The following is a 23889-nucleotide window of genomic DNA, read 5'->3' as shown; positions in this document are numbered from 1 at the left end:
TTCTCAAGGCCATTTGCATGAAAGTGATTTATGTTCATGTCTTAGTGTTAGACTGTGAGCTCCTTGAAGGTGGAATTCTGATATTATTTATTTGTATGTGCTCACAAGCCAGCATAGTTCCTAGAACGTTGCCAGGTTTAGCAAAAACCAAAACAAAACATATTTGTTGTTTATCTGAGATTCAAATTTAACTGGGTGCCCTGTATTTTTTTCTGGCAACCCTATTCCTGGCACATAGCTAACCTCAATAAATATTGTTGAGTGAGAGGATGAATGAATGACTAGCACAGTACCAACAAATGGAGAAATAAGCTGGTAAAAACTTCAATTGACCATATAAAAGGCACTCATCTAAATTATGCCTAACAATCACAGAACAACAACACTGTGTCTGGTTAACGTACTACTTTTTAAAGTCTGACAGTCTGGCTTTGATTGGAGATACATTTTCTATCCATGCTTTGTCAGCCACTTTTACTCAGTGTCCACGTGGGAAGAATACTAATCTCCTGGTAACGAAGGTGTTTTGTTCCAACAATTTCACATCTTAATTCCGCACATTTCTGATTTCATATGTTTAATTGTTTATTAGTGTGTATCAGTTGTACAAGAAAATTGATTTTGGGTGGTATATGGGTTTCAGTCATTCTGAAGTACAATCATCTCTGTATCTTCCTTTAAAATTGCCAAAATTGTGCTTTTACTCCAGTCGAACCCTGGGGTTTTGGGTAAAGTCATTCACCGTGATTAAACCATCAGGCCCAATTCTGTTTGGAAAAAGGTATATCTGCAGTTAGTTCAATGACAGTTAATCTTAGAAAGACAATATACAAATAACTCTCTCATTTCACACTAATTCTGCTATTGCTCCTTTTTCTCTCTCTCTTTGTGTGTGTGTGTGTGTGTGTGTGTGTGTTTTCTGAGACAGGGTCTGGCTCTGTCGTTCAGGCTGGAGTAACTGGTGCAATCTCGGCTCACTGCAAACTCTGCCTCCTGGGCTCAAGCCATTCTCCCAATTAACTGGTGCAGGCACATACCACCGTGCTCGGCTAATTTTTGTATTTTTAGTAAAGATGGGTTTTCACCATATTGCCCAGGCTGGTCTTGAATTCCTGAGCTCAAGCCATCCCTAGGATTACAGGTGTGAGCCACCATGCCCAGCCCTCTTTTTCTTTTAACCCTGCTTCTCCTCCTCCTCCTCCTCCTCCTCCACTTCGGTTCCACTGGTCATAGCTAAGTGTGAGTCAGAGTTACTGGGGGGCTTATAAAGACACAGATTCCTGGGCTCCACCCCTAGAGTTTATGATTCCATAGGTCCAGGATGTAGCTTGAGAATCTGCATTTCTAACATGTTCTCAGGTGCTGCTGCCACTACTGCTAGTCTCAGAAGGACTCAAAGAATTATTGTCCTATATCATTCTTTTCCTTCCTCTTCTCCTTCCCTTTCCCCTTTTCTTTCAGATCCATATTTCATGTTTCTCAAAATACTTTTCTATTTCCAGAGCAGTATAATACAATAATCTCACTATCTTGGCCTGCTAGATTTGTTTTCCTGGTATTCTTTCACCTCCAATGGGTAAAAGTTAACTTACACTTCCTGTTCAATGTAGTTTAGCATCCTGCTGACGTGTGATGCAGAGATCTCCCCATCCACTTCGGCAATATACATGTAGAGAAACTGGAAGGTGCTGAACGGGATCCGGGGCGACCCGCCATTATGGTCACATGATAAGACCTCACACACTATCTTGAGAGTTTTGGTAATAGTCTATAAAAGTTAGATAAAATGAGGAGAAAGTTACTCTTCCAGGCAGTATTCCTGAGATCCATTGAGATACAAGAAAGAAAACAAAAATATTCCTCTTATAAAATGAAGTGGGAACAATTTAAGATTCTAGAAAGCTTGAAATTTTTACATTCAAATGTCACTAATTCATTCTAAAAAAATTAAGTATTGGGTATCTTTATTTTTTTGTTTCTTTGTTGGAAGACTACTCGAGGAATTAAATTTATAAATTCCTGAGTACTTTAAGATATTTATTACTTTAGCCCGAATAACCTCACTAAAGGAGGGAAGTTGATTTGCTTTCTATATAGTTAGAATTATTATTATTACCTTCCAATCTATAAACGGTTGAGATAAATGGTCTAGCCCATATAATCCAGCAAGATACATGTGGCAATGACACAGTAGAAAGAAGGGTAATTTCCCCAAAAAATAGAGACCCAGGAAGATACTGGAAAAATGTTCTTGAACATCAAGATAAACATTCCTCTAAAGCATCTGGGCCCATCTAAATAGAATCACCTAGTGCTTTATTTAATATTACAAAATACTAACCCTTATATTGTAGGGGAAATATTGGTTGACAATGAGTGCCAGGAATTTTAATAGAGGGGTTACTACAGAAGCAAACCCTCCTTACAATGAAACTTGAACATTAAAGGAGCATGCTCAGAACTAATCTCATGTCGTTAAATAAACCCACCCTTTGAATAAATGATACAAGCGAAAGAGTTGTGAAATGAAGGTCAGCATACAGATCTTGGTGGTTTACTGAAACTGATGATGTACAGATCATCCTGACACACCCTTCTAGGGATCAGTGAATGATCAGTCCTGAGTCCTTAGGGGGAGTGAAAAAGCAGCTGCTTCTTCCCACATGATTAGTAGCGGAAACTTGTCCTGCCTTAGCAGTTGATGTTTGCTGTTCTTCTCTCATCCTCTCCCAGAACAGAATGATTGCCTAGATGGGGCTTCTCTAACTGTGGTGTGTGTTACCCAGGAGTGTAATCTATGTCAGGAGGTACTAGGGTGTGTGTTATCCAGGAGTGTAATCTATGTCAGGAGATACTGAGGTACTGAGGATGTGAATAAACTCTTCCTTGAGTGATAGTTTGACTTGATGGCAAGTAATTTAAACATAATTTGTAATAATTATTAATTTTAATTGAGTTAATATTTAAAATCTGTTTCTTTACATTTAATAAGCATTGTTATTTTCTGAAACAAAATTTTCAATAAACCACACAATGTCAAAAAAAACTGAGTTTGAGGCAGGCCACCTTCCTTTCCTCTCCCCTGCCTCTGGGGGTCCTCTCATGGAAATCGCTGTGAAACACTGCATCTTCTAGGCACTTCCACTTAATTCAGAGTGGGTGGGAGGGCAGGCATGGGCTAACTAGTATACAAGAGGCTGTCTGGGAGGATGGTAAGTCATGCATGTGAGTAAGAGAATGGTTTGGGGTAGATTTGCGAGCACACTCTGAACTTTATAATTTCCACCCACAGCTCATCCGTTTCTGTAAAAAAGCAAACAAGCAAACAAAAACAACGCTCTGCACCCCTAATGCTTTGTTCTGTTGCCCTCTCCCATGGGGTGCTGGTATGGGCTGAATTGTTCCCCCTAAAATTCATATGTCGAAGCCTTAACCCCAGAACTGGAGAATGCGATTCCGTTTGAACATACGACCTTCAAAAAGATAAGTTAAAATGAAGTCAGTAGGGTGTCTCTATAAGAACAGGAGTTAGGACATAAAGAGAGAGCCACAAGACATGCAGGCACAGAGGGACACAGTTCAAGAAGCTGGCCATTTTTAAGAGAAGGAGAAACACCTCAGAACAAAGCAATCCTGCTGACAGCTTGTTCCCAGAACCTCTGTCCTCCAGACCTGAGAGACAACAAATTTCTGTTGTTCAAGCCACCAAGTCATGGCAGCCCTAACAAACTAACATAGGGGCTTTCAGCCTTACGCATCATCTTTTATTGATTATTCAAACAACAAACCTTCAAATTCTATTGCCTCATAAGATTTTTAAGTATTTTTAAAGATTTAATAAATGGATGAGTGGATAAATAACTCTTTGGACTGGAGCTATTTGGTAAACTGACATAAATCTAAAGTAAACAGATCTTCATTCTCTTGCACAATATTTTTTTGGGATCTGCTTCACAGACATAATCTTTAAGCATCTTGCGAGCTTCATTTTCAAAGTTAGAGGTGAAAGCCTTGAAATGTAAATCGTTTGCTAACAAAATATGTCATTCCTTCCAGTGAACATGATTATTTTCTACATATGTGATCTCTTTCTTTTTTTAATAATCAGTGGATATTTAAAAATTCAGTGGAACAGGAGGTGGCATAGGCCAGTCCAGAAGAAGGAGTACTGAAGGGAGGAGGAATGCAGGTCTGCATGCCATCGCATTCTGAATAATGTGTATTAGACGCAGAGAGCTCAAGATGGAGTAAATGTACCTATTACCTACTGGAGTAAAAATTCTTGTTACTAGACTCTTCTACAAGGAACAAACCGGCTTTTCTGAATGGCATAGAGATCCTGTCTTGCTGTTGAATTTGCAAAGGAAAGAGAAATTCTGGGCTTGCCTCAGAATTGCCTAGTTAATATATGAATTAACTAGGATGCAAGGTCTCCACCAGATGGTAACCCCTGACTTAGTCTCAGCTATAACAAAATACCTTAGACTGGGTAATTTATAAACAACATAAATTTTTGCTCACAGTTTTGGAGTCTGGGAAATCCAAGACCAAGGACCCAACAGATTTGCTCTCTGGTGAGGGCCTGTTCTTCATGAATGATGCTTTCTATGTGTCCTCAGTTGGTGGAGGGGCAACTTTTATAACGGCACTAATCCCATTCATGAGGGCTCCAACCTCGTGACCCAATCAGCTCCCAGAGGCCCTACTTTTAAGGCCATCATCTTGGAAGTTGAGGTTTCAATTTACGAATTTTGGGAGGACACAAACATTCACACCGTATCACTGACCAGCCCCACATTTAAGATCCCAGAAACAGTCCAGCATGATAGAAATGAATATAAGGGTATTGATTACTGGTTTCATAGGGTACCCCTTATTTACAGACTTAACCTCCAGGCTGACTTTACCTCTAGGGGTTCTTTGACATGGGGATGATGCAGAACAAAATCAGATATGTCAAGGCCTCTTAGAATTGGAGGAGCTCACTGTTATTCAGAGGTAGGCCTGAGGGTGTCTCAGAGGAAGCAGAGAAGTGGGGATAGAATCACAGGATGTCAGAGGTAGATGAACCTCATGGAACATTGAATCCCACCTCCTTGTTTTAGAAGGGAAGTAGAAAGATCCAACTCACCTCGTGGTTTCCCCTCTCCAGTTTGGGAGGCAGGTACATCAGAGGAAACTTCGCATCTACACAGTGGGCTAAGTAGAGGGAGGGTTGGAATTTGACTTTCCAAAGTCACTCTTTGTTACTCTGAGGTATGGGGATACGGGAAGGGCTCAGACACATCACACACTGGTGAGGGGCTGTGAAGTAGACCACCAGAGCCAGGGAGCAGATAGGATGGTCTGGCAGAAACTCAAGGAGGCCCTCGACACCATTGAGAACTGAAATGAGCCGGTCAGGGAGGCATTGTCAGCCTTTCACCAGTCTGGGAGAGACGAGACCAAAAACTTAAGCTGCAAGCAGCTAGTGACTAGACAGACAGGCATTGCCATGGAGACCAGAGATGCCAGAGAAGACTGAGGGCTGTGGGAAACCCTTCACTTGACTGCTCTGTGGTCCTAGAGTCACTTCTTTCCGTCTACATTCAACTGCCATCTTGGAGAAGACAGCGTGGTGAGGAAAAACCTGAGATACTGGGAAATTTATCTTTAGGCTGTTTCAGTTACCACATCAGACTAAAATTTCAGGATTGGATTGAATTTATTTATTTTCTTATTTGACCCTTTGTGGGTGGGATAGACCAAGAAGATCCGAATTAACTACAGATAAAATTTTAAAGGTACATTTTCACCCCAAAATATCTCAAAATGTGGTGTGAAAAAATCTGTAACCCTATGAGAATTTAATAAAATATGTCCATTTTTTATCTTCCCATTTGTGATTTTCCCCAGTCTTGATTGACAACTCATAGGCCTCTGCTGCTTACTTTTCTTTCCTCCTTGGAGGATAGTGATTTATTCAGTAATAAATGCTATAAAGGAAAATGAAGAAAAAAAGAGCCACAAATGTCCTCTTGTTTGCTTCTCTCTAAAGAAGTGATTATGATGAAGGCTGTAGGGGAACCTATAGGAAAAGTTGGACTACAATATTTCCACTAAATTTTCTCAGAAATAAAACTGTCAAATATGTATTCCAAGCATATTTGAGAAGAACAAGATTATGTTTAGATATGCTGAATGATTCAGACTACCTTTTCATACCATTCGGTTTTGGCAGACGCAATTATTTTCTCAATAATTTTCAAACTTGTATGTATCTCAGGGATTCTTTTAAAAAAACATGTTTTTGATTCATTTTAAGTTATTTTAACAATGTTTAACAATGTAAGTCCAATATAAGATACCCAAGCTTTAAATATCTATACATATAAACTGCTTTCAGCATCTTTGGCTTCAAACCAGTAAAATTGCTTTTCCAATATCAAACAAGTCAAATTTGGAAAAGGCATAAATCTGTATGAACATCCTGCATCCATGGAGATGTCATGACTAAATTCAGAAACAGCCTCATCTCTCTCTTTTTTTTTTTTTTTTGCTTTCCTGTGTCTGAGTTTCGCATCCAATTCTGTTTATTACATAGTTTTCTATAAGATTGTACCCCCTTTAAAAAGTGTCGATTGATATATATTCTAGGTGTCTGGAAGTCTTTTTCTGCAGCCGGCTCTTGGCTGTCTCTGGGAATGTGAATGGAGGGAGTGGAATGAAAATAAATCTGAGGGCAATATTCATAAATAATCCAAGAGCTACGCTGTAGTCAACTCTCCCCAGAGCCTGACGATGGTGTCTCCCTCTGCCCCTCCCAGCCCCTGCCTCTGCCTGACGAGCACAGAAATGACTTTGCTTTAGAGGGGAGAAGGCCAAGGCGAGAAGAGGCATGTTTATCATCAGCCCTGGAGAGTTGACCACGTGTATAGATCCACTGCCCTTCCAGGCCCGGAGGGAGATTGCCCCCTCAGGAACAAAACAGTCAAGCTAACTTACAACTCCCAGAGCGCTGCAAGCAAGGGCTAAAAACTTCAGCCACTCGATCTCCTCCGTGAAGCGACCCACGTTCATCACACTATTAAACAGATCTGCTGGAAGATTCACCACTTTCCACATCTGGGCCAGCTCCTCTGCATGGACGATCAGTCTCCCAGCAACCTGCAGGGCAGGGGACAGACACAACACAGAGATGTGGGAGAAGTTGAGACAAGGCCCTGAGAAACACCCCGCCCCCAGGCCAGGTCCACATCTCCCAGCACATGGCAAGGGGCGGGAGGGGGTGTTAGGAAGGTACAAGATGGCTCTGTGTGGCAGTTATTTTTGCAAATCCTAGTGAAGAACATGCTGAAATATAATTTATTAATTGTTAAACTTCAGGTGTCAGAATTATGCAAAAGATATACATTCATATTACATTTTAATTTCTGGTGATGCTTTTATCTGCTATTGTATTCCTAAATTTTTTTATTCCTTATATGACAGATAGAACAGCCTGAAAACAAAACCAGGGGGTAGAGGGCTTACCTCAGACCACTAATTAATGGTAAAATTAAAACAAGACATAGGTCTCTTTCTTCCAGATTGCACTGAGTTCTTAGCTCTAGACCTCAAGCGCATCCCTCATGCTTTCCCTGGAATGATACGGGGTATGTGGCTGACCCACGGGGATTTGGTCTGGATGCCTGATGTTGCTTGATCCCAGGTACATTAGAGCTCTGTCATGTTCACTGCACAAGGTACTTGGTGGATAAAAGGAGGGAAGGTGACCGGTTGTTGGCCACCAATGCAACAAGAGCACAGATGCCCCTGATGAAGTGCTCCACCACCTTTCCTGACCCTCTGATTCCTGGGACCAAGGTAGTTAGCCGCACCAGTCCTAAATCACCCCTAACCTCTCTGTCCTGGATCATAAAGCAGGGTATGGTGCTGCTCAACCGTATTTCCTGGGAATTGGCCAAACCACAAACTTTCTCAAACCGGACCCTCCTCATGCATTCGTTCTCCAGGCAGCTCCCAGGATGATGTGGCTGTGAAGAGGCTCACAGCCTCTCCCTAAAAGCTAAAAGCTGTGTCTGGACCTGGGATAGCTGGGGAGCTAAAATATGCCCTTCCCCAAACTGTGATTGGCATCATATTATGGTCTTGATCAGTAAGGGAGACACTGTCGAGTGACTGAGGACCTGCACTTTTCTGGAGAGACGAGATTAGCATTGCATTGAGCCCCTGTACATTCTGCCAGCTTCAGGGAAACCTGGGATGACCCCACCAATGACTCAGCCTACAGCCTATTTCAAAATTATTCCCATTTCCCCAAGGGAAGATTTACTTTCAGTCCACGGTTTAGTGTATTTTAGGGTGGTGCTAAGTGGTCAGCTGACTGGCAAGAGAACAGAGGGCTTTCATCTGTACCCACCCAGCCTCAACACTGTCCGAACCTTCCCCTCAATGCTGCAGCAGGGCCCTTACCTGAGAATGCAGGACCTTTAACAGCTCAGGTGTTAGCTCTGCCCAGTTACACAAAGCAGCTTGCTCAGACCGCTCTCTCACCGGAGGCATCTCTCTACATAGGGCCTCAAAATAACTACAAGAAAAAAGTCAGAGAGTAGGAGGAGCATCCTATATCCAGTGGCCTCTGGCTGTTCTAGCAATCCTTCCTCCTTTTTCTGAGGGAAGGAGGTAGAGAAAGGAAGCTTTGTGAAGTGGCTTCTATGTGTCATTGTGTTTAGTTCACTTACATATGGGAAAAACCTGAATGTGTTACTCTCCACTTAGGGCACAGAGAATGCTTAGAGAATACAAAGCTTTGTTCTTCTCTAAGGATGAGGAAGAACCAAGAAAAGTTTGGGTATGCAATTCCCTGGAGCATATTGGGTTCAGGTTTCCTTTTCCAGTCATCTCTGAATGTTTTATACACGCAGATGTATATTACACATGTATATACAATCTTGGGAAGAGAAGTTGGAAGAGAACTAAAAAGAAAGGGGAAGACAGCACAGGAATGGTGACTAGGGCCTGTAATCCAGCGACTCCAGAGGCTAAGGCTGGAAGAGCACTTGAGCCCAGGAGTTTGAGGCTGCAGTGAACTATAATTGTGCCACCACACTCCAGACTGGGAGACAGAGTGAGACCCCCATCTCTGAAGAAACAAAAAAGGAGGGAAGGGGAAGAGATGGAAGTGTCCTAGGGGTGAATCAGGAAGGGTTTCTGGCTGGAGGTAGTGAGGCTTGGAGCTTCAAGAGGGAAGGGAGAGAGGGTTGTCAGGGCACCGTGCAAGGCTCAGGAGAGAAGACAAGCCAAAGAAGATTTGAGACAATCTGAAGCTATATGGTGACTGTGAAATAAAACTGTTTATCCATCTTCCTTCAAAATTTTCAGTAAAATCTGCCTGCTCCTCAATATTTTGTGGAGTGGACTTTGTTTTGGGGCATTGTGGAACAAGTACTGAGTTCTGTTTCAGGATTGGCATAAGATGAAAAGAGGCTGCCTGCAGCAGGGAACGGACATGAGCCGCTGGCATGTGGGTCACCAATGCTGTATGGCAGCGTCTGTCTCCATCAAAGCCTGGTTATTGACAATCCATGAGCCACAAATTTCTGTCCCTCCCTGCTTTTTTTCCTCCATTACTTCCTCCAGATCCAGGTTGTATGAAAATAATATAGAGGGAATTTAGTAAAAGTCCATTTTAGGGTCAAGCCATACAATGATGGGCTAACCATTGCCTGTCTCTGAGCCACATAGCCAGGCAGAGCTAAAGCTACATGGACTAAAGCAGTCACTGCCAGTCACCCCTTGGAGGTCATCAGCAGGAAGGGCAGAAGAAATACGTTAAGGCCACATTTAACAACGTGCATGAGAAATCTCTGCACACAGATCAGTGTTGGGGTGGGTGGGGTGTGGGTGCAATGTGACAGCAGGAGCGGGGTGTGGCCTCAGGCTTTATAACCAGACTTGGGTGGTATAAATGGGAGGGACAGAGACACACAGCACCTCATTCTACAGAAGTGCTGCCCAGGTAGAGTAACACTCAGCACCAACATCTCTGGACTTCTTGTGGAATTGGTTAGACAACATGGAAATAAAGCTGTAATCATGGATTTCGTTCTTTGGGGTATTGAGCTTCATTTGCAAGTGATCAGGTCCATGGTTATACACACAGATTGCAAATTTGTGTTGTAACACATGCTTACCAGAGGACAAATAAGTATATGTCCTGCCAATGCCTGGTAAGAGGTTTCTTCGTTGACAACATATATGTAGTGAAATTCTTACTTGCAATGGATTAAATACGTATTTTGTCTTGGAAATACTTCGTAGAGTTTTATTCTCTAAAATGGTACAGGTTTTAAGTAAGTCACATACAACCAGCTGAGCGGTGCTTTTCACGTCTGGATAGAAAGGAGGGGGCTCTTAGGTCATGCCCTCCTTTGTCATTGTGGTTAAACTACAAACTAAGTTTTCATGGATGTCTAAAAAATTATAGCACGTGATACAATATGAGAGCGAGCAGGCTACAATAGTGACTGCCTTCTTCCATAAATGTCAGGGACAATACTAAGCAATGTCATTTTGCTTATTATAAAGCAGCAGCACAAGGACAATAAAATGGGTTTGAAACGAATGTATAAGATAAAGTCTGTCTATCTGACTATGCCAAAATAAATTAGTCTTCTGATGCTAAAGTTCAATCTTAGAGGCAATATATAAAATTTAGAATGGAAAACTAAACAGGGCTCATTACTAGGCGAAGCAACCGCCATTTAGGTTTCTTTTTATGAGCACCCCTGGCCTATTTTCCTTCCAGTTGTAAAAGCTGCAACCTAATCCAGCCCGGGAGCACAGCACTGGCCCAGCGACTCCGAAAGGCCCCTCTTAGATGACATTTTGTGTCTTCTCAAAGGTGTCCATGCTCTCCCCACCATCTGCGCAGTACACCCGCTCACAACCTCAGGCTGAGGACATCTTCCCTTCCCCAACTCACTGGCTTTCTCTCAACGGCCTCTCTCACTCTCCCCTTCCTACTGAAACCCTCCTAAGCAGGGAATCATAAAACAGTAAAAATGGCCTGAAAATGGTCCGAGAGGTCTAGTTATCCTCCAGCTCCTGTCTCAAGTCCTGGTTCCCCAGTTTCAAGCAGGCAAGTTTGTCTAAGGAGCAATTTCATAGCTGAGAGGCTTTCTGTGCAAAGCTGCTTTAATCCCGGCCCGCAGCGATTGTTGTGTAAGCTCCATCTACTGAGCAGCCTCTGGAGGTCTCTCCTGAAAGAAGGCCCGCGTGTTTGAGGCACACTGTTTTCAGCCATGCCTGAGGACCCCATCACTCTGCTTGGCCTTTCTCCAGAATGCAATGGGTACTGTGCGGACATCTTTATGTTGGCAGAACAAATCAGTTCAGAGAAACACTAAAGAAAATAACAATTTCCTCAAAGACAAGATACAAAGCGTCTTTGGTTGGGTCCAAGTAAGAGTTTTAACACAGGGGATGAAGTGTCTCCTTAAAGGGGTGAACTAGCTGGACTGGTCCCACCCCATCCACCCAGGGCTGTCGCGTCCCTCCCCCGGCTGCACTGCTGCCATCTAGTGGTGAGACAGGAGAACGAAGAAAGGCAGATTAAGCTTCGGAGATTCCCAGCCCTTCTTTCCACCGGGACTGGGGAAGGGAGTGCAGGGAGGAGGAGGGTGTGCGCATACGCTGGTGTGACGCGGTGACTTAACTCTTGCTGCTTGCCCCAGGACACGGGCTATTGACCTGGCGTCCTACTGCTCAATCTGGCTCGCTTAGGGGAGGCATCCCATCCTCGCCCGGCTGGATGTAATATTTATGTGTGGATTTTAAAGCATCAAAGCAATGCGAGAGCTAAAACAAAGATGATGCCAGTTAGTCCCGACCCCCTGGCTGCAGCCATGGCAACCTCTGCGGTTTTCCAAGACCCTCTCTCTCCGGCCGTCCTCCAAGGGGTGAAGGCGAGAAAGGAGCACGTACTCGGCTGCCCACTGGATGAGGTCCTGCGGCTGCGCCCGAATGGCGGCTTTGGCAAACTCCTTCAGCATCTTCGGCAGCTCCGGCGGGATGCATGTTGGCTTATCTGTGTGAGCCATTGATTGGTTGACCTATTCTCAGGAGAAAAAAATACATAAGATGAAAACTTCGACTCATACGATGAGAGCAATCCTGGACAGGAGGTCACCCAGCCTCTGTTTGACATTCAATTTTGGGGACTCTGCAAGACAAATACATTCTATGGTTACACAACGCCAAGGTTAGAAAGCCGTCTGCTAACCCCTACTTTTTGTTGTAAATAGTTATGTCCTTTACATAAAAATTACACAGCCTTGTTCATTTAAAAAGTGGAGGTCAGCAAAAAATTCCCTAATGATATCACCCCAAAATATTGGATGTCTCCTTCCAGAATTTTTCAGTATAAATATATATGTTTGTAAAATAAAAAAAAAGATTATACAAAACAGCTTATTTACTCAAAACTATATAATGAACATCTTTCCATGTCGTCCAGCTCTTATTAGCTGGGTAAGAATTGTAGCAAAATTTACTCTGAACCCTCTGTGAATTGACATTAGGCCATTTCCACATAAAAATTATCATTAAACAGCCGTTTGATGAGCATCTCTCTTTATAACTGCGTGTTCTTTTCCACTGTAATTGTCAAGCGGAAAATTTGTACATTTTCTCTTAAAAAGTTCCAGGACAAATTGAAACAAAACATGAAAATCCATAAAGTGTATACAATTCCCTCCACAAATAAACAACAGATCAAAAGATTTTTGTCTGCTTTTAGTAGAGAAAGGGACAGACTAGATATGCTAAAAAGCTGTCCCTCTTCAAAACACCTAGAGGTCAGCCAAATCTCAGTACAAGCCTTTCACATTGCCTTGCTGGGCTTGCAGTGAAGTGAGAGAAATCTTCCAGTGGCCAATGAGGTGAGTAAAGTGGAACCCGCAGTGCTGGGCAAATGAAGATACTAGGGCTCATCTGGGCAAATGTAGATGGCAGGAACTTGAAGCCTTGAGATAAATGGCCAGGGAGGGTGGGTGGAGACCAAGGATTGGGCTCACAAAAGGCAATGTCTGGACTAAAGGACTCCCCTTCTGACCTAAACTTGAGACCCACCCAGGGACTCCACTCTCAGCCGGAAAAGGTGTGGCTGAAAATATCCGCCTACAGGCAGGAGTAAGCAGCAAAGAAACCTGTCTGCATTGCTGCTTCTAGTCAGGAGAGACACAGTCCCCCAGGAGTTTGTAGCCGCGGACTAGTTCTAAGTTTTCAATGTATACCAGCACCAGCATGGCTGGGAAATTCCAAGACAAGAAACTAAAGTGGTCTTAGGTTGGTGGGACTTCATGACCTTTTACTTTATTTATATTCTTTTATTTGGAGGAAAAGGATGATAAAATAATGATTAATTTTAGACTTAGAAAAGTATTAGAAAAGTTTTAACAGTAATATAACCACTAAATCTGTAGAGAGGAAAAAAGGAATTTTTAAACAACACAAACAAGCAAAACCCTTCATCAGTCAAAAAGAAGGCAAGAAAGGAGGGGCGAAAACATAGGAAAGTGGACAAATAGCATGGTAGAAAACAATGCATACATATCAGTAATCACAATAAAAATAAATGGGCTTAAATGTGCGAGTTAAAATATAGGTATAGGTACACCTGAAAAAACAAAGACACAGAAAGACTCAATGTAAAAAGGGTATAAATAAGCAAAGAATAACCAACAAAAGTTAAGGTAGACATACCAATGCCAGACAAAAGATACTTTAAGGCAAAATGCACTATTAGGAATAAAGAGAGTCGCTACATAATGACAAAAGCTTCAATTGTTAAGACAATAGCAACAATTCTCAATGAGTACGCCACAGACATCACCATGGAGGAGTCTCACCATGCTAGATGGAAAAGCAATATATTGTTTCTGGTGACATATGTATGTTATAATATTCTAATAAAGTGTAAGGAATGATAAATACAAATTCAGAATGGTGGTTACCCCTGGTGGAGGAGGGAGAGGAGGGAGAGGGACGTCATTAGGGAGATACAACAAGGGTCTCTGTATTATTAGTAATGCTCTATGTTTTAAGCTGGATGGTTGCTGCCCTGATGTTTGTTTCATTATTTTTATACTTCTACTTACATCATGTATTTAATTTTGTCAGTATGAAATATTTCATCATTTAAAACGTTCCTCTTATAAGTTGTTTCTGATGACTTTTCAAACCATTTTATCTATCAAACAGCAGTACCTTATTTGCTCTGCACAATGTTGTCTTATGTTGTCTACACATATATGTATTCTTTTACTGTGTTAAAAATAATACAATTTACCATTTTAACCATTTTAAATGTACAGTTCAGTGGCATTAAGTACATTCACATTGTCGTGCAACAATCACCACCATCCACTCCAGAACTTTTTCATCTTCACCAGCTGAAACTCTGTACCCATTAGGTACGAACTCCCTATCTTCCTTCCCTACAGCTCCTGGCAACCACCATTCTTCTTTCTATCTTCATGAATTTGACTATCATATAAAATCATATGGCATATAATATTTGTCCCTTTGTGTGTGGTTTATTTCACTTAGCACAATGTCTTGGGTTCATTCATGTGGTAGCATGTGTCAGAATTTCCTTTTTCTTCTGATCCATAGTCAGATGTGTTATCCATTGCACCACTGGCCCCAAGCTGAGAATTTCCTTGTTCTTAAGGATGAATACTATTTTGTTAGGTGTACCACAATTTTATCCATTCATAGGTCAATGGACTGTTGGATTGTTTCCACATTTTAGCTATTGTGAATAATGCTGCTATGAACATAGGTATACAAATATGTGTTCAAGTTCTTGCTTTAAATTGTGTTGTCTATATATATCGTGAAGTGGAATGGATGGATCATATGGTAATTGTATTTTAATTTTTTGAGGAACTGCCGTACTGTTTTCCACAGTGGCTGCACCATTTTCTGTGTCCATGTATTTTGACAGGATCTTTTAGTTGTTGTGCAATTGTTTAATTTCTCTCCTGGAGTCTCAGATAATCTCGTGTAAATGAAAAGATGCCCCAATCCTAATTAAGGAAGCTTCCATGACAACAGTAACAATGGTTAACCCTTGGTCAGTATAGAGCAAACTTAAGTAAAGCCTTTACTTCATCCCATTGCCTTTTCTAACAACTGATCTGCAAGCTCTTTTCATTTTGGGGCAAGGAATCTCTTGTAAGTTTTCCATACCCATTGTCTTTTCTCAGGGGTTGGTCCTTCTTTAACCTCTTGCAGTTTCTTTTTTCTCTTCTCATCATTGTATTTTTCCCTTAAAAGTTATCAATTACATCTATTAATTTATTGTAAGTGCCAGGTGCACTCATAAGAGGACCAGTACTGTGCTAAGTACTGGACCATACATTTTTCTCAAGTAATCCTCAAAGTATCCCTATAAGGTAGAATATATTAGCATTATTTTACAGATGATGAAACTAAAAAAGATAACAGAGCTTTTGCAATGACATCTAATAAGTGACAGAGGTAGGGTTGGAATACACATAGTCTGACATGGGAGGTGACCTGCTAGACATGACAATTCTTTCCTTCTTGAGACTTTCTCCTCCTTTGATAGCATACGCCATTCTTGTGTGTCTATTTTCCTCAGCACTGCTCCTTTGCCTCCTTCCATAACTCCTCTTCCTCCCTCCTCACTCTAAGCAAGAGTTAGCAATCTTCCCCCAACTCAGGTCTTCAGCATTCTTTCTGTTGCTCTTCTTGGAGAGCTCACAGCCTTTTCATGGCTTTATCTATGACAAAACTGTGTGGATTATACTCGTTTTCCCATCCTTGACCTCTTGCCTGTGCTTCTATTTCATACTTCCCATTGCCTCCAGGACACTTCACTAGAATCCATTGTCCATCTCCCAACTAAATCCCTCTCCCAGGTTTTTCTCTGAACGTGATACCACTAATCTCTCAGTCCTTTGGCCTCAAAGCCTGAGAGTCATCCATTTTCTTCAGTCTGTTGAATCTCACTAAATCCCACTATTTCCTTTGAAATGTGTCTTCAATTAATTCCTATTTCTACTCCTATGTCTCTGGCTCAGCCCCTTATCACCTATTGTGCAGCCTCCTGACTAGTCTCCCTGTCTCAGGTCATTCTCTGGCCTGTCCTGTCCAGTGTGTCCAGATCTATCTTCCAAGTTGCTTTTTATAGTCAGAGAGCACTGCTCACAAAATGACAATCATATCCTGACTTTCAAGGTTTTCTATGATTTATACCTATAATTCTAAACTAAAAATTTTCTGCTACTCTTTACCAACACAAATTTCCTATACAGTCTACTCTGGCCACTTTCCAAAAAAAAAAAATTATATATCCAAAGCTTAACACTGTCTCTCACCCACTGTTAACAGTAATCTATCTTTCTTTTCTCTCTTCCCCTCAGTATTTTGCTAATTCTAGCCAGCTTACTTGAAGTGCCCTTCTTCTTTCATCTGCTTAAACCCTGTACATCCCCAGGGGTTTTCATACTGTGCCATAGGCGTTCCTAGAAAACTTGGATATCATCAAATATTGTTTGTAGTATGCATTTCACCACTTAATCCTTTTCTGCCTTTCATAGCTCTCTAAAGCCAAGCTCCCCGCTAGAGGCCATGGCAGAATGGGCTACAGGTGTGCCATGAAAGATTGATGGTTGTAAACTTTTTATAGTAATACAAAATTTACAACCATTCACAAACTTACAACAGTTGAAATTATATTTGGATACTGTTTGGCACAGTCGGTAAACTTCCAGATTTCAGTACCTATTGTTTCTGTGCCGAAGGTTTTATGTATAACACCTGCTGCCAGAGACGCCTTTATAGGGCTTTTCCTTTCAACTGTCTTGTTAAAACAATCCCTGTACGTCAGATTATTACTTTAATTGCAATGCATTTATTATCAGTGACAATGATAATCTTTATGCATATGTGTTGCAAATACTTAGCTCTACTTTTGATTTAATTTTCTCTTTTTCACATTATTTTCTCCCAACAAAGAAGTTGTATGATTTTTCTTCATCATCACCATCACCACCATCATCATCATTTGTCCCTAAGAAAACAATAGATTTTGTTCACTTTTTTTTCCCATTGTGACTTGATTTGTTTGTGACTTGTTTATTCTTGGCTTTTGATGTTAAACAAATATCCAAAATCTGATACTTAATGCACTTTTATAATGACTTGTTTGTTTATAAAAATAATAAACACTGCCTCTAAACATAAATAATAATAGAAAATAATTTAATTGATTTAGTAAAGGAGACTCTAGGCCTTCAGTAAAGTCTCATAAAAATATTTTTTGGCTGGGTGCAGTGGCTCATGCTGGTAAACCCAACACTTTGGGAGGCTGAGGCGGGCAGATCACTTGAGCCCAGGAGTTCAAGACCAGCCTGGGCAACATGGTGAAACCCTGTGTCTACTAAAAATACAAAAATTAGCCAAGCATGGTGGCACATGGCTATAGTCTCAGCTACTCAGGAGGCTGAGTTGGGAGGATGAGGTTGCAATGAGCCAAGATCACACCACTGTACTCTAGCCAGGCTGGCAGAGCAAGACCCTGTCTCAAAAACAAACAAACAAAAACAAACAAAAAAGAATTCAAAATATTTAAATTATACTTGAAATAAGTAATACTTATGCTTTGTGAAAATCTAGAATTGTAATTATTAAACTAAATAATGTTTCCAAAATTTCCCCTTTACTTACCAAATGCTTTTCAAAAATTTTATGTGATTTATTTAAAAATATTCTTAAGGACAGCCATATTTTCTTTGAAAACTGATTTGTTGTAGTCAAAAAGGCCTATAGTCTCCTTAAGTACTTTATGTATATTATTTATTTTCCATCATAAAAGGTAATGTAAAATTAAATATTAATAACTTTTATTAATATCTTAATATTATTACAAAAATGGTTTCCAAAGTCCTCAGGGACATACAGAAGTTCCTGAAATCACCACACAGTTGCAGAGGCAGGGCAGCTGTTGCGGGGAGCAGGGGTCCCTGATGGAGACTGTGTGTGCTGTTGCACTGGAGGTGGTGTTGGATGGGGGTGGGGTGCTGGCCGGTGCAAGTCCAGGTGACTTCTCTGTACCCTGCAAGCAGGAGTAGTTGCTCAGGGTGGAGGAGGATCTGCTACTCTCTGCACAGTGTCAGCACAAGGGCAGGTGTTGGCAGGGGTGGGGCTTCCTGGTTCTGTACCCACCAAGGCTCTGTCTGCAGTGGCAGTCAGTGAGGGTTAGCAAGGGTGGACTACACTCTTGCGTGCTGGCAGGACAAGTAAAGCAAAACCTGCCTGTGCAGACATGGGCCAGCAAAGTGATGTGGGTAGTTGCTGTGGGCTCAGGGAAGCTGTAGTATAGGGAAGGAAAGTACTGGCTGCAGTATGCAGCCATAGGGGCCACCTTGCTGGAGCTCTCCACTGATCAGGCATGGTTTGCCAGTGCAGAACCTATGGTGTGGAACCCCAAGGCACCTGAGATTGCCCTGTAAGCAGGCATGGCCAGGCTGGGGTCTGGAAGAGGCCAGCAGACCAACAGGTGCTCAGATCAGACCAGCCCTATCTGATGAACAAGACCTCCCTGCAGAGATGAGGTCCAACAGTTCCCCTACAGCTAAAGTCTCTTATTGGAGCAAGTTGAGCCCGGTGGGATGGCCATCCCTGGCCATGCTGCACTACAAACACTCTCACACCAAACTCTCTGGGCTCCACATCATCTGGCTTGCTGCCCTACTTCTCTAAGCAGCTCTCCCTGCCACCTTAAGTTTCTGTGGTGACTGATGGGTTCCCTCCTCCCAGGGTTCCAGTGGCCCCTGGTGAGAGCAGGTTGCTCCTTGCCAGTTCAACTCACTCGTTCCCCCAAAGCTGTTGTGGTTCATAAATGAGCTTCAGTGTATGGCAGCCCGTATGGGTTTCCCAGCTTTCTCCCCCTTCAGCCAAGCTTCTGTGCCTTCCCTCAGTCCACTGTCTGTGCCTTCCCTCTGAAGACATGTTAAAAGCACTCCAGTTGTCTCAGTTCCTCTGTGGGAGCTGTTCCACTTGTCTGCGTCTAGTTGGCCATCTTGCCCTCCAGTAAAATTTCTTAACCACTCATGTTTTTACATCACTCTGAAAAACATTTAATGGATCTTCATTTCTTTTCTTATAAAAATTATGCCATTTGACTTTCAAGATCTCCACAATTTGTTTATTTGTATTAACTTTGCTTCTTCAACTGTGTTTCACAGAAGCCTGGATTTTTTCCCATCCTGAGACAAACCCATGGCCAAGTCAACACAGCATTTGGATGCCAACAGCAATATTGTTAAGAGCAGTTCTACTTGACCTTGTCCTTTTTTTGAGTAGTAGTTTTTGGCTTTGTTAGCAAATTTCCCAAACTTGCTTATATATCATGCTAGTATTACCTCTTGAAAGCATGAGTTCTACATGTTTATTATTTAACAAATGAATAGGTACCTCTTTTGGTTTATCTAAGCCATGCTCATATTTCAAAGATTTCCCCCATGTCCATTCACATCATCATCCATTCTAGGAACACATGGCCCATTTACACACTGGCATATAAACTATGTCATGTAAAGTTGTACAACATGGTTCCCTGATTTGGGGATCTGGTATACACACTTGGGTCACCTTAGCCCTGTCTAATATAAGTGTATGAAAGTCTTTATTAAGAGTAAGTGTCATAATACCCCACACCATTTTCATCTTTTACTTGTCCTTCCTGCTTTTTTTTTTTAAGATGGAGTCTCGCTCTGTCGCCCAGTCCGGAATGCAGTGGCATGAGCTTGGCTCACTGCAACTTGCACATCTTGGGTTCAAGCAATTCTCTTGCCTCAGCCTCCAGAATAGCTGGGACTACAGATGCATGCTGTCATACCTGGCTAATTTTTGTATTTTTAGTAGAGACGGGTTTTCACCGTGTTGGTCAGGCTGGTTGTCCTTCCTACTTCTGATTTCATTATAGCATTTCTGTGAGTCAGAGATTTAAAACATACAAACAAGGGCTCTGAGGGGTGAATGCACTATAGTTTCCAGTGTAAGATTAGGGCTATGTTTCTCTTCAATTTCCATTACCATTCCTGATGATATTCGACATTGCAGTGGCCCTTTCCAAAACAAAACATAGGGCTGCTATCCTTCATAGCTAGTTGTGGCATAACATCCAGAGGGCAGGTGAAGCTATAGTGAAGAAGCACTCTTGACTGTGAGGCAGGAGTCCAGGATTTTGGCCCTGGGTCTATTTACGACTAATTATGTGATCCTTAGCAAATCATTAATCCAACAAAACTTATGTGTTTTATTGGAATTGTGCTGAATACTGGGATACATAAATAATAAGTCGCACACTCTGCTTCATGGAGCTCACAGTCTCATGGAGGAGAGTGACAGGAAAATCAGTGACTCAAATAAGGTATAATAAGCGTCAAGAAGCTTGTACTAGATATAGAAGAACAGAAGAAAAACTCTTGGATGAGGCATCTAACATCTGGAGGTATTAGAAGGAGGTCAGAAAGTACTTTTCTAAGAGTGGTGATATCTGAACTGAGACTTGGAAAAACCTGGTTTGTTCATTGCTGTATTGCACACCCCTAGAAGAGTACCGGGTACAGGGTAGGTATTCAGTAAGCATATGTGTACTTATGAGAGTAAGGAGAGAATTTCATGTAGCTAGAAGGACTTAGGCAAAGATGTGGGGTTGTCAGAAACATGACGAGTTCAGGAAACTGTAATTATGGAGCTCTAAAGTGGACAAAGCAGGAGTGGTTGGGCCTAAGGCTGGAAATATAGCTCAAAGTTTGGGCTTTTGAATTTTTTCTTGAAGGCAAGAAAAAAATTGGGGAGCCACTAGAAAATTTAAGCACAAGAGTCACATAATCAGTGTTAGCTTGAGGTGCTAGTTACCAATTTTTGCCTCTCAGCTCCAAATTCACCTTGTATTGCCTCCTCCACAAAAATTGAACTAGGTCCTTTAACATTTTTTCCCTTGCCAGTTGTCATAAGGAGTAGCTTTGTTAGGACAGAGCACTGGAAGGACTGGAGGAGGAAGAGGTTTCTCTTAGGAATTTAGGTATGCTCTTCTTGCTAGGCTCCAGGAACTTGTAGTTTCTCCTATGCTGGGATCCTGTAGCAGACAGCTTTTCCAGCATCTGGTTCATGCAGTGTGTGATCTCTTGAGTGCCCAACTGCTGGAGTACACAGTGGCCATCAGTGCCCCATGGCTAGCAGTGTCCCCTGGCACCTCTCTTGGGAAGCTCTATAGCAGAGTGCTGTCAGTGAGTTACCTTTTAGTGAATGACTTCTCTGGTGTTTCAGAGAGTAAATTTTGCCTGCCTGGCACCTCAGCAATTTCTCTGCTCTCCAGCCAGCTGTGGCCATCCCCTCTGCACCAAGCTCTGGGAAAGGTTTCTTCCTTGAGTGATCTATCTTGGGGGTAGTGGTTGCCCCTTATATCTGTGATTCCTGTATATTTTAGATCTCTCCTGACATATTAGCCAATCCTTCATTACTCCAATCCCATCATTAACAATTCTTTATATTGAACTTCTCTTGTTAAAATTATTACATGCTCAAAAAATTACTATGTGATTTATTTCTCTTTGTTGGACTCTGAAACACACATTGACTAACAGTTGTGTGGATGAGCTGAAGAGAGGATGGTGAAGCTTCAGGCAGGGAGCCTGGTTAGGAGAATATGGCAGCACTTTTGACAACTCTCAGGAGCTTCACTGCCTTGAAAAGTCGTTGCAATAGGGAGGGATAAAAGAGACAGGTATTTAGGAGATAGGATATACAGGATTTGGTAACTACTGAAGGAGGAGGAGGAAGAGAAAGAGGAGGTGGAAAAGAAGGTGGAGAAGGAGGAGGAGGTGAAGGACAGAAAAGTCTAGAGTCACTATCAGTTTTCAAGCTTGGATGACTGGGTGCACAGTGGTGGTACCCTTGTAGAAATGGAAAACACTGAAGGAGGGTCAGGTCAAATTGTCCCCCCAGGTTCCCATTTACTTTCAGGAGTTCCATGCACTTCTGAATCACAAAAAGTTGAAATCATAGACTCTCTGAGTTGAAGAGGCACCAAAGCCCAGCTTTTCTGTCTTTGGGCAATAAGGGCCATTTGTTCACATCAAAGAAGTGGGAGAAAGGTCCATTCTATCTTAACATTCCTCAATTCTAACATTTTGTAAAGTTCTTTTCCATTTTTAAATCTCTTGATATCGTAGGCCTTCTTCAATTATACATTCCAGAGCTCATCCATACCCCCAACTCTTCCAATTCAATACATTTCCTCTTAAGTGAAACCTACATGCCTCCTAATGTGAAATGGCAGCCCAACATATAACCTACCAAGTGCTGAAGAATGTTGGTCTTAACATAGACTATAGTCTTGTTTCAGGAATCTCTCACTTGGTTTTATTAGTATGGGCTAAACAGGGCTTCTGTTTCATAAATGAAAGTCTCCAGTTACATGAATGAAAGGCTCCAGGGCAGAATTTCAGAGGGTTTCTATGAGTGTCACTTGGAACCAAGCACAGGCAACTGCACATCCCTGTTTGGGTTTGGAATTGGAGGTGGTGGGTTTGGGATGTGGTTACTCTTGTTTGGAATGCATTCTCCTCCTCTTAACAGGTTAATTCTTCCTTTGGAAATCTGCTCAACCTTCCCTGACCACCCTGTCAGTTCCATTGTACATACCCTTTCAGAGCATCACTTACCTATCGTTGCTGTGATTCTTTGAGTAACATGTGCCTCTCCCACTAAACTCCACGGCAGGACTGGTCAGTTTTTGCTCACCACACCATCCCAGTGCCTACCCAGTGCCTGGAACTTAGTGTTCAATAGATACTAGTAAAAATGAATGCATGATAGCAGTCTGTGAGGTGCTAGGTATAAAAGAATGTGTGATAGCAGTCTGTGAAGTGCTAGGTATGCCCATTGGTCCACCTGACAATTCTCCCAAAGTTATTTTTATATCCCTGTTGCTGATGAAAAAGCAGAGGTGTGGCTCCTCCGTGGAGGGCTCTGATTCCAGACTCTTGAGTCTCCCTATCACTGTCCTCAGGGTAAGAAACCGTATAATAGTATTCTGGGTACAAAATACGCACACAAATTGGCCAGAAAGCCATAATCCCCAACAGTCACGTTCTCTTGAAGATCTTGCCTTTCCCTTGCTCTGTGAACAAGGGGAGGCTCAGAAGCCAGGGGGCGTCCTGCAGGGCTCCTCGCTCAGACCAGTGCAGCCCTCGGGGCGCTCAGAGCCCTGCCCTCCCTCCACTTCCCCTCGGGGTGGCTACCTCAGGCTCGCTCCCAAACCGGCTGTCTGGCCTCAGGCGAGAGGTGTGGGGAGAGACCCAGTGCCTCACACCCTTCTTCTCAAGAAGAGCAGTAGAACCTCGGCGGGGAGGGCAGCAGCGGCCAGGGGTGACAGCAGCGGCGGGGCACGACCGCCGTTAGCGTTAGACGTTAGCGCTCCGCCTTCGCCTGGCAAACCCTGCGCGGGCTCCGCTGCCAGATCACCGGGGTAGGGCCGGGCGCGACGTCACAGAGCCGCCCCGCCCCTCCTGCAGCGGCGGGTTCCCAGGGTCCCGCTAGGGCGCTGCTGGGGGAAGCTGAAAGCTGCTTTTGGCTTTGCTGGTGGTGGAAGGACCAGACGGCCTGGAGGGTTAAGGACAGGGCTGGGGGCGTTAGGAAACCCGGGCTGGGGGCGTTGGGGATGGGACAGAATGTGTAGCCATTGACCGTGCGCTTTTGTAGGTGAGAGAACGGAAGTGGAGCTTGATCTTTCGGCTTGTGGAAAGTGGACAGGTGAGAAGTCCTGGGGAATCATAGTAACACTTCTTACAATGCGTTCTTTGG

The 23889-nt window shown here is 42.6% G+C and overlaps 1 protein-coding gene across 1 annotated transcript; it reads right to left on the bottom strand.

The window, feature by feature from the left end:
- Positions 1–560: 560 nt before the first annotated feature.
- On the bottom strand, positions 561–23539 carry ROPN1 (rhophilin associated tail protein 1). The gene is made up of 6 exons (XM_011971545.1): positions 23328–23539; positions 11968–12095; positions 8455–8569; positions 6985–7146; positions 1593–1768; positions 561–767 (listed from the first exon to the last, which is right to left on the bottom strand). The coding sequence occupies exons 2-6, from the start codon at positions 12081–12083 to the stop codon at positions 701–703; spliced, it is 636 nt and encodes a 211-aa protein (XP_011826935.1). The 5' UTR covers positions 12084–12095; positions 23328–23539; the 3' UTR covers positions 561–700.
- Between the last annotated feature and the right edge of the window lie 350 nt (positions 23540–23889).

Source organism: Mandrillus leucophaeus, unplaced genomic scaffold (assembly GCF_000951045.1).
Source record: "Mandrillus leucophaeus isolate KB7577 unplaced genomic scaffold, Mleu.le_1.0 Scaffold123, whole genome shotgun sequence".
NCBI classification, from domain to species: Eukaryota; Metazoa; Chordata; class Mammalia; order Primates; family Cercopithecidae; genus Mandrillus; species Mandrillus leucophaeus.
Note: the sequence above shows the minus strand (reverse complement) of the source record. Positions and strands in the feature narration are given on the sequence as shown.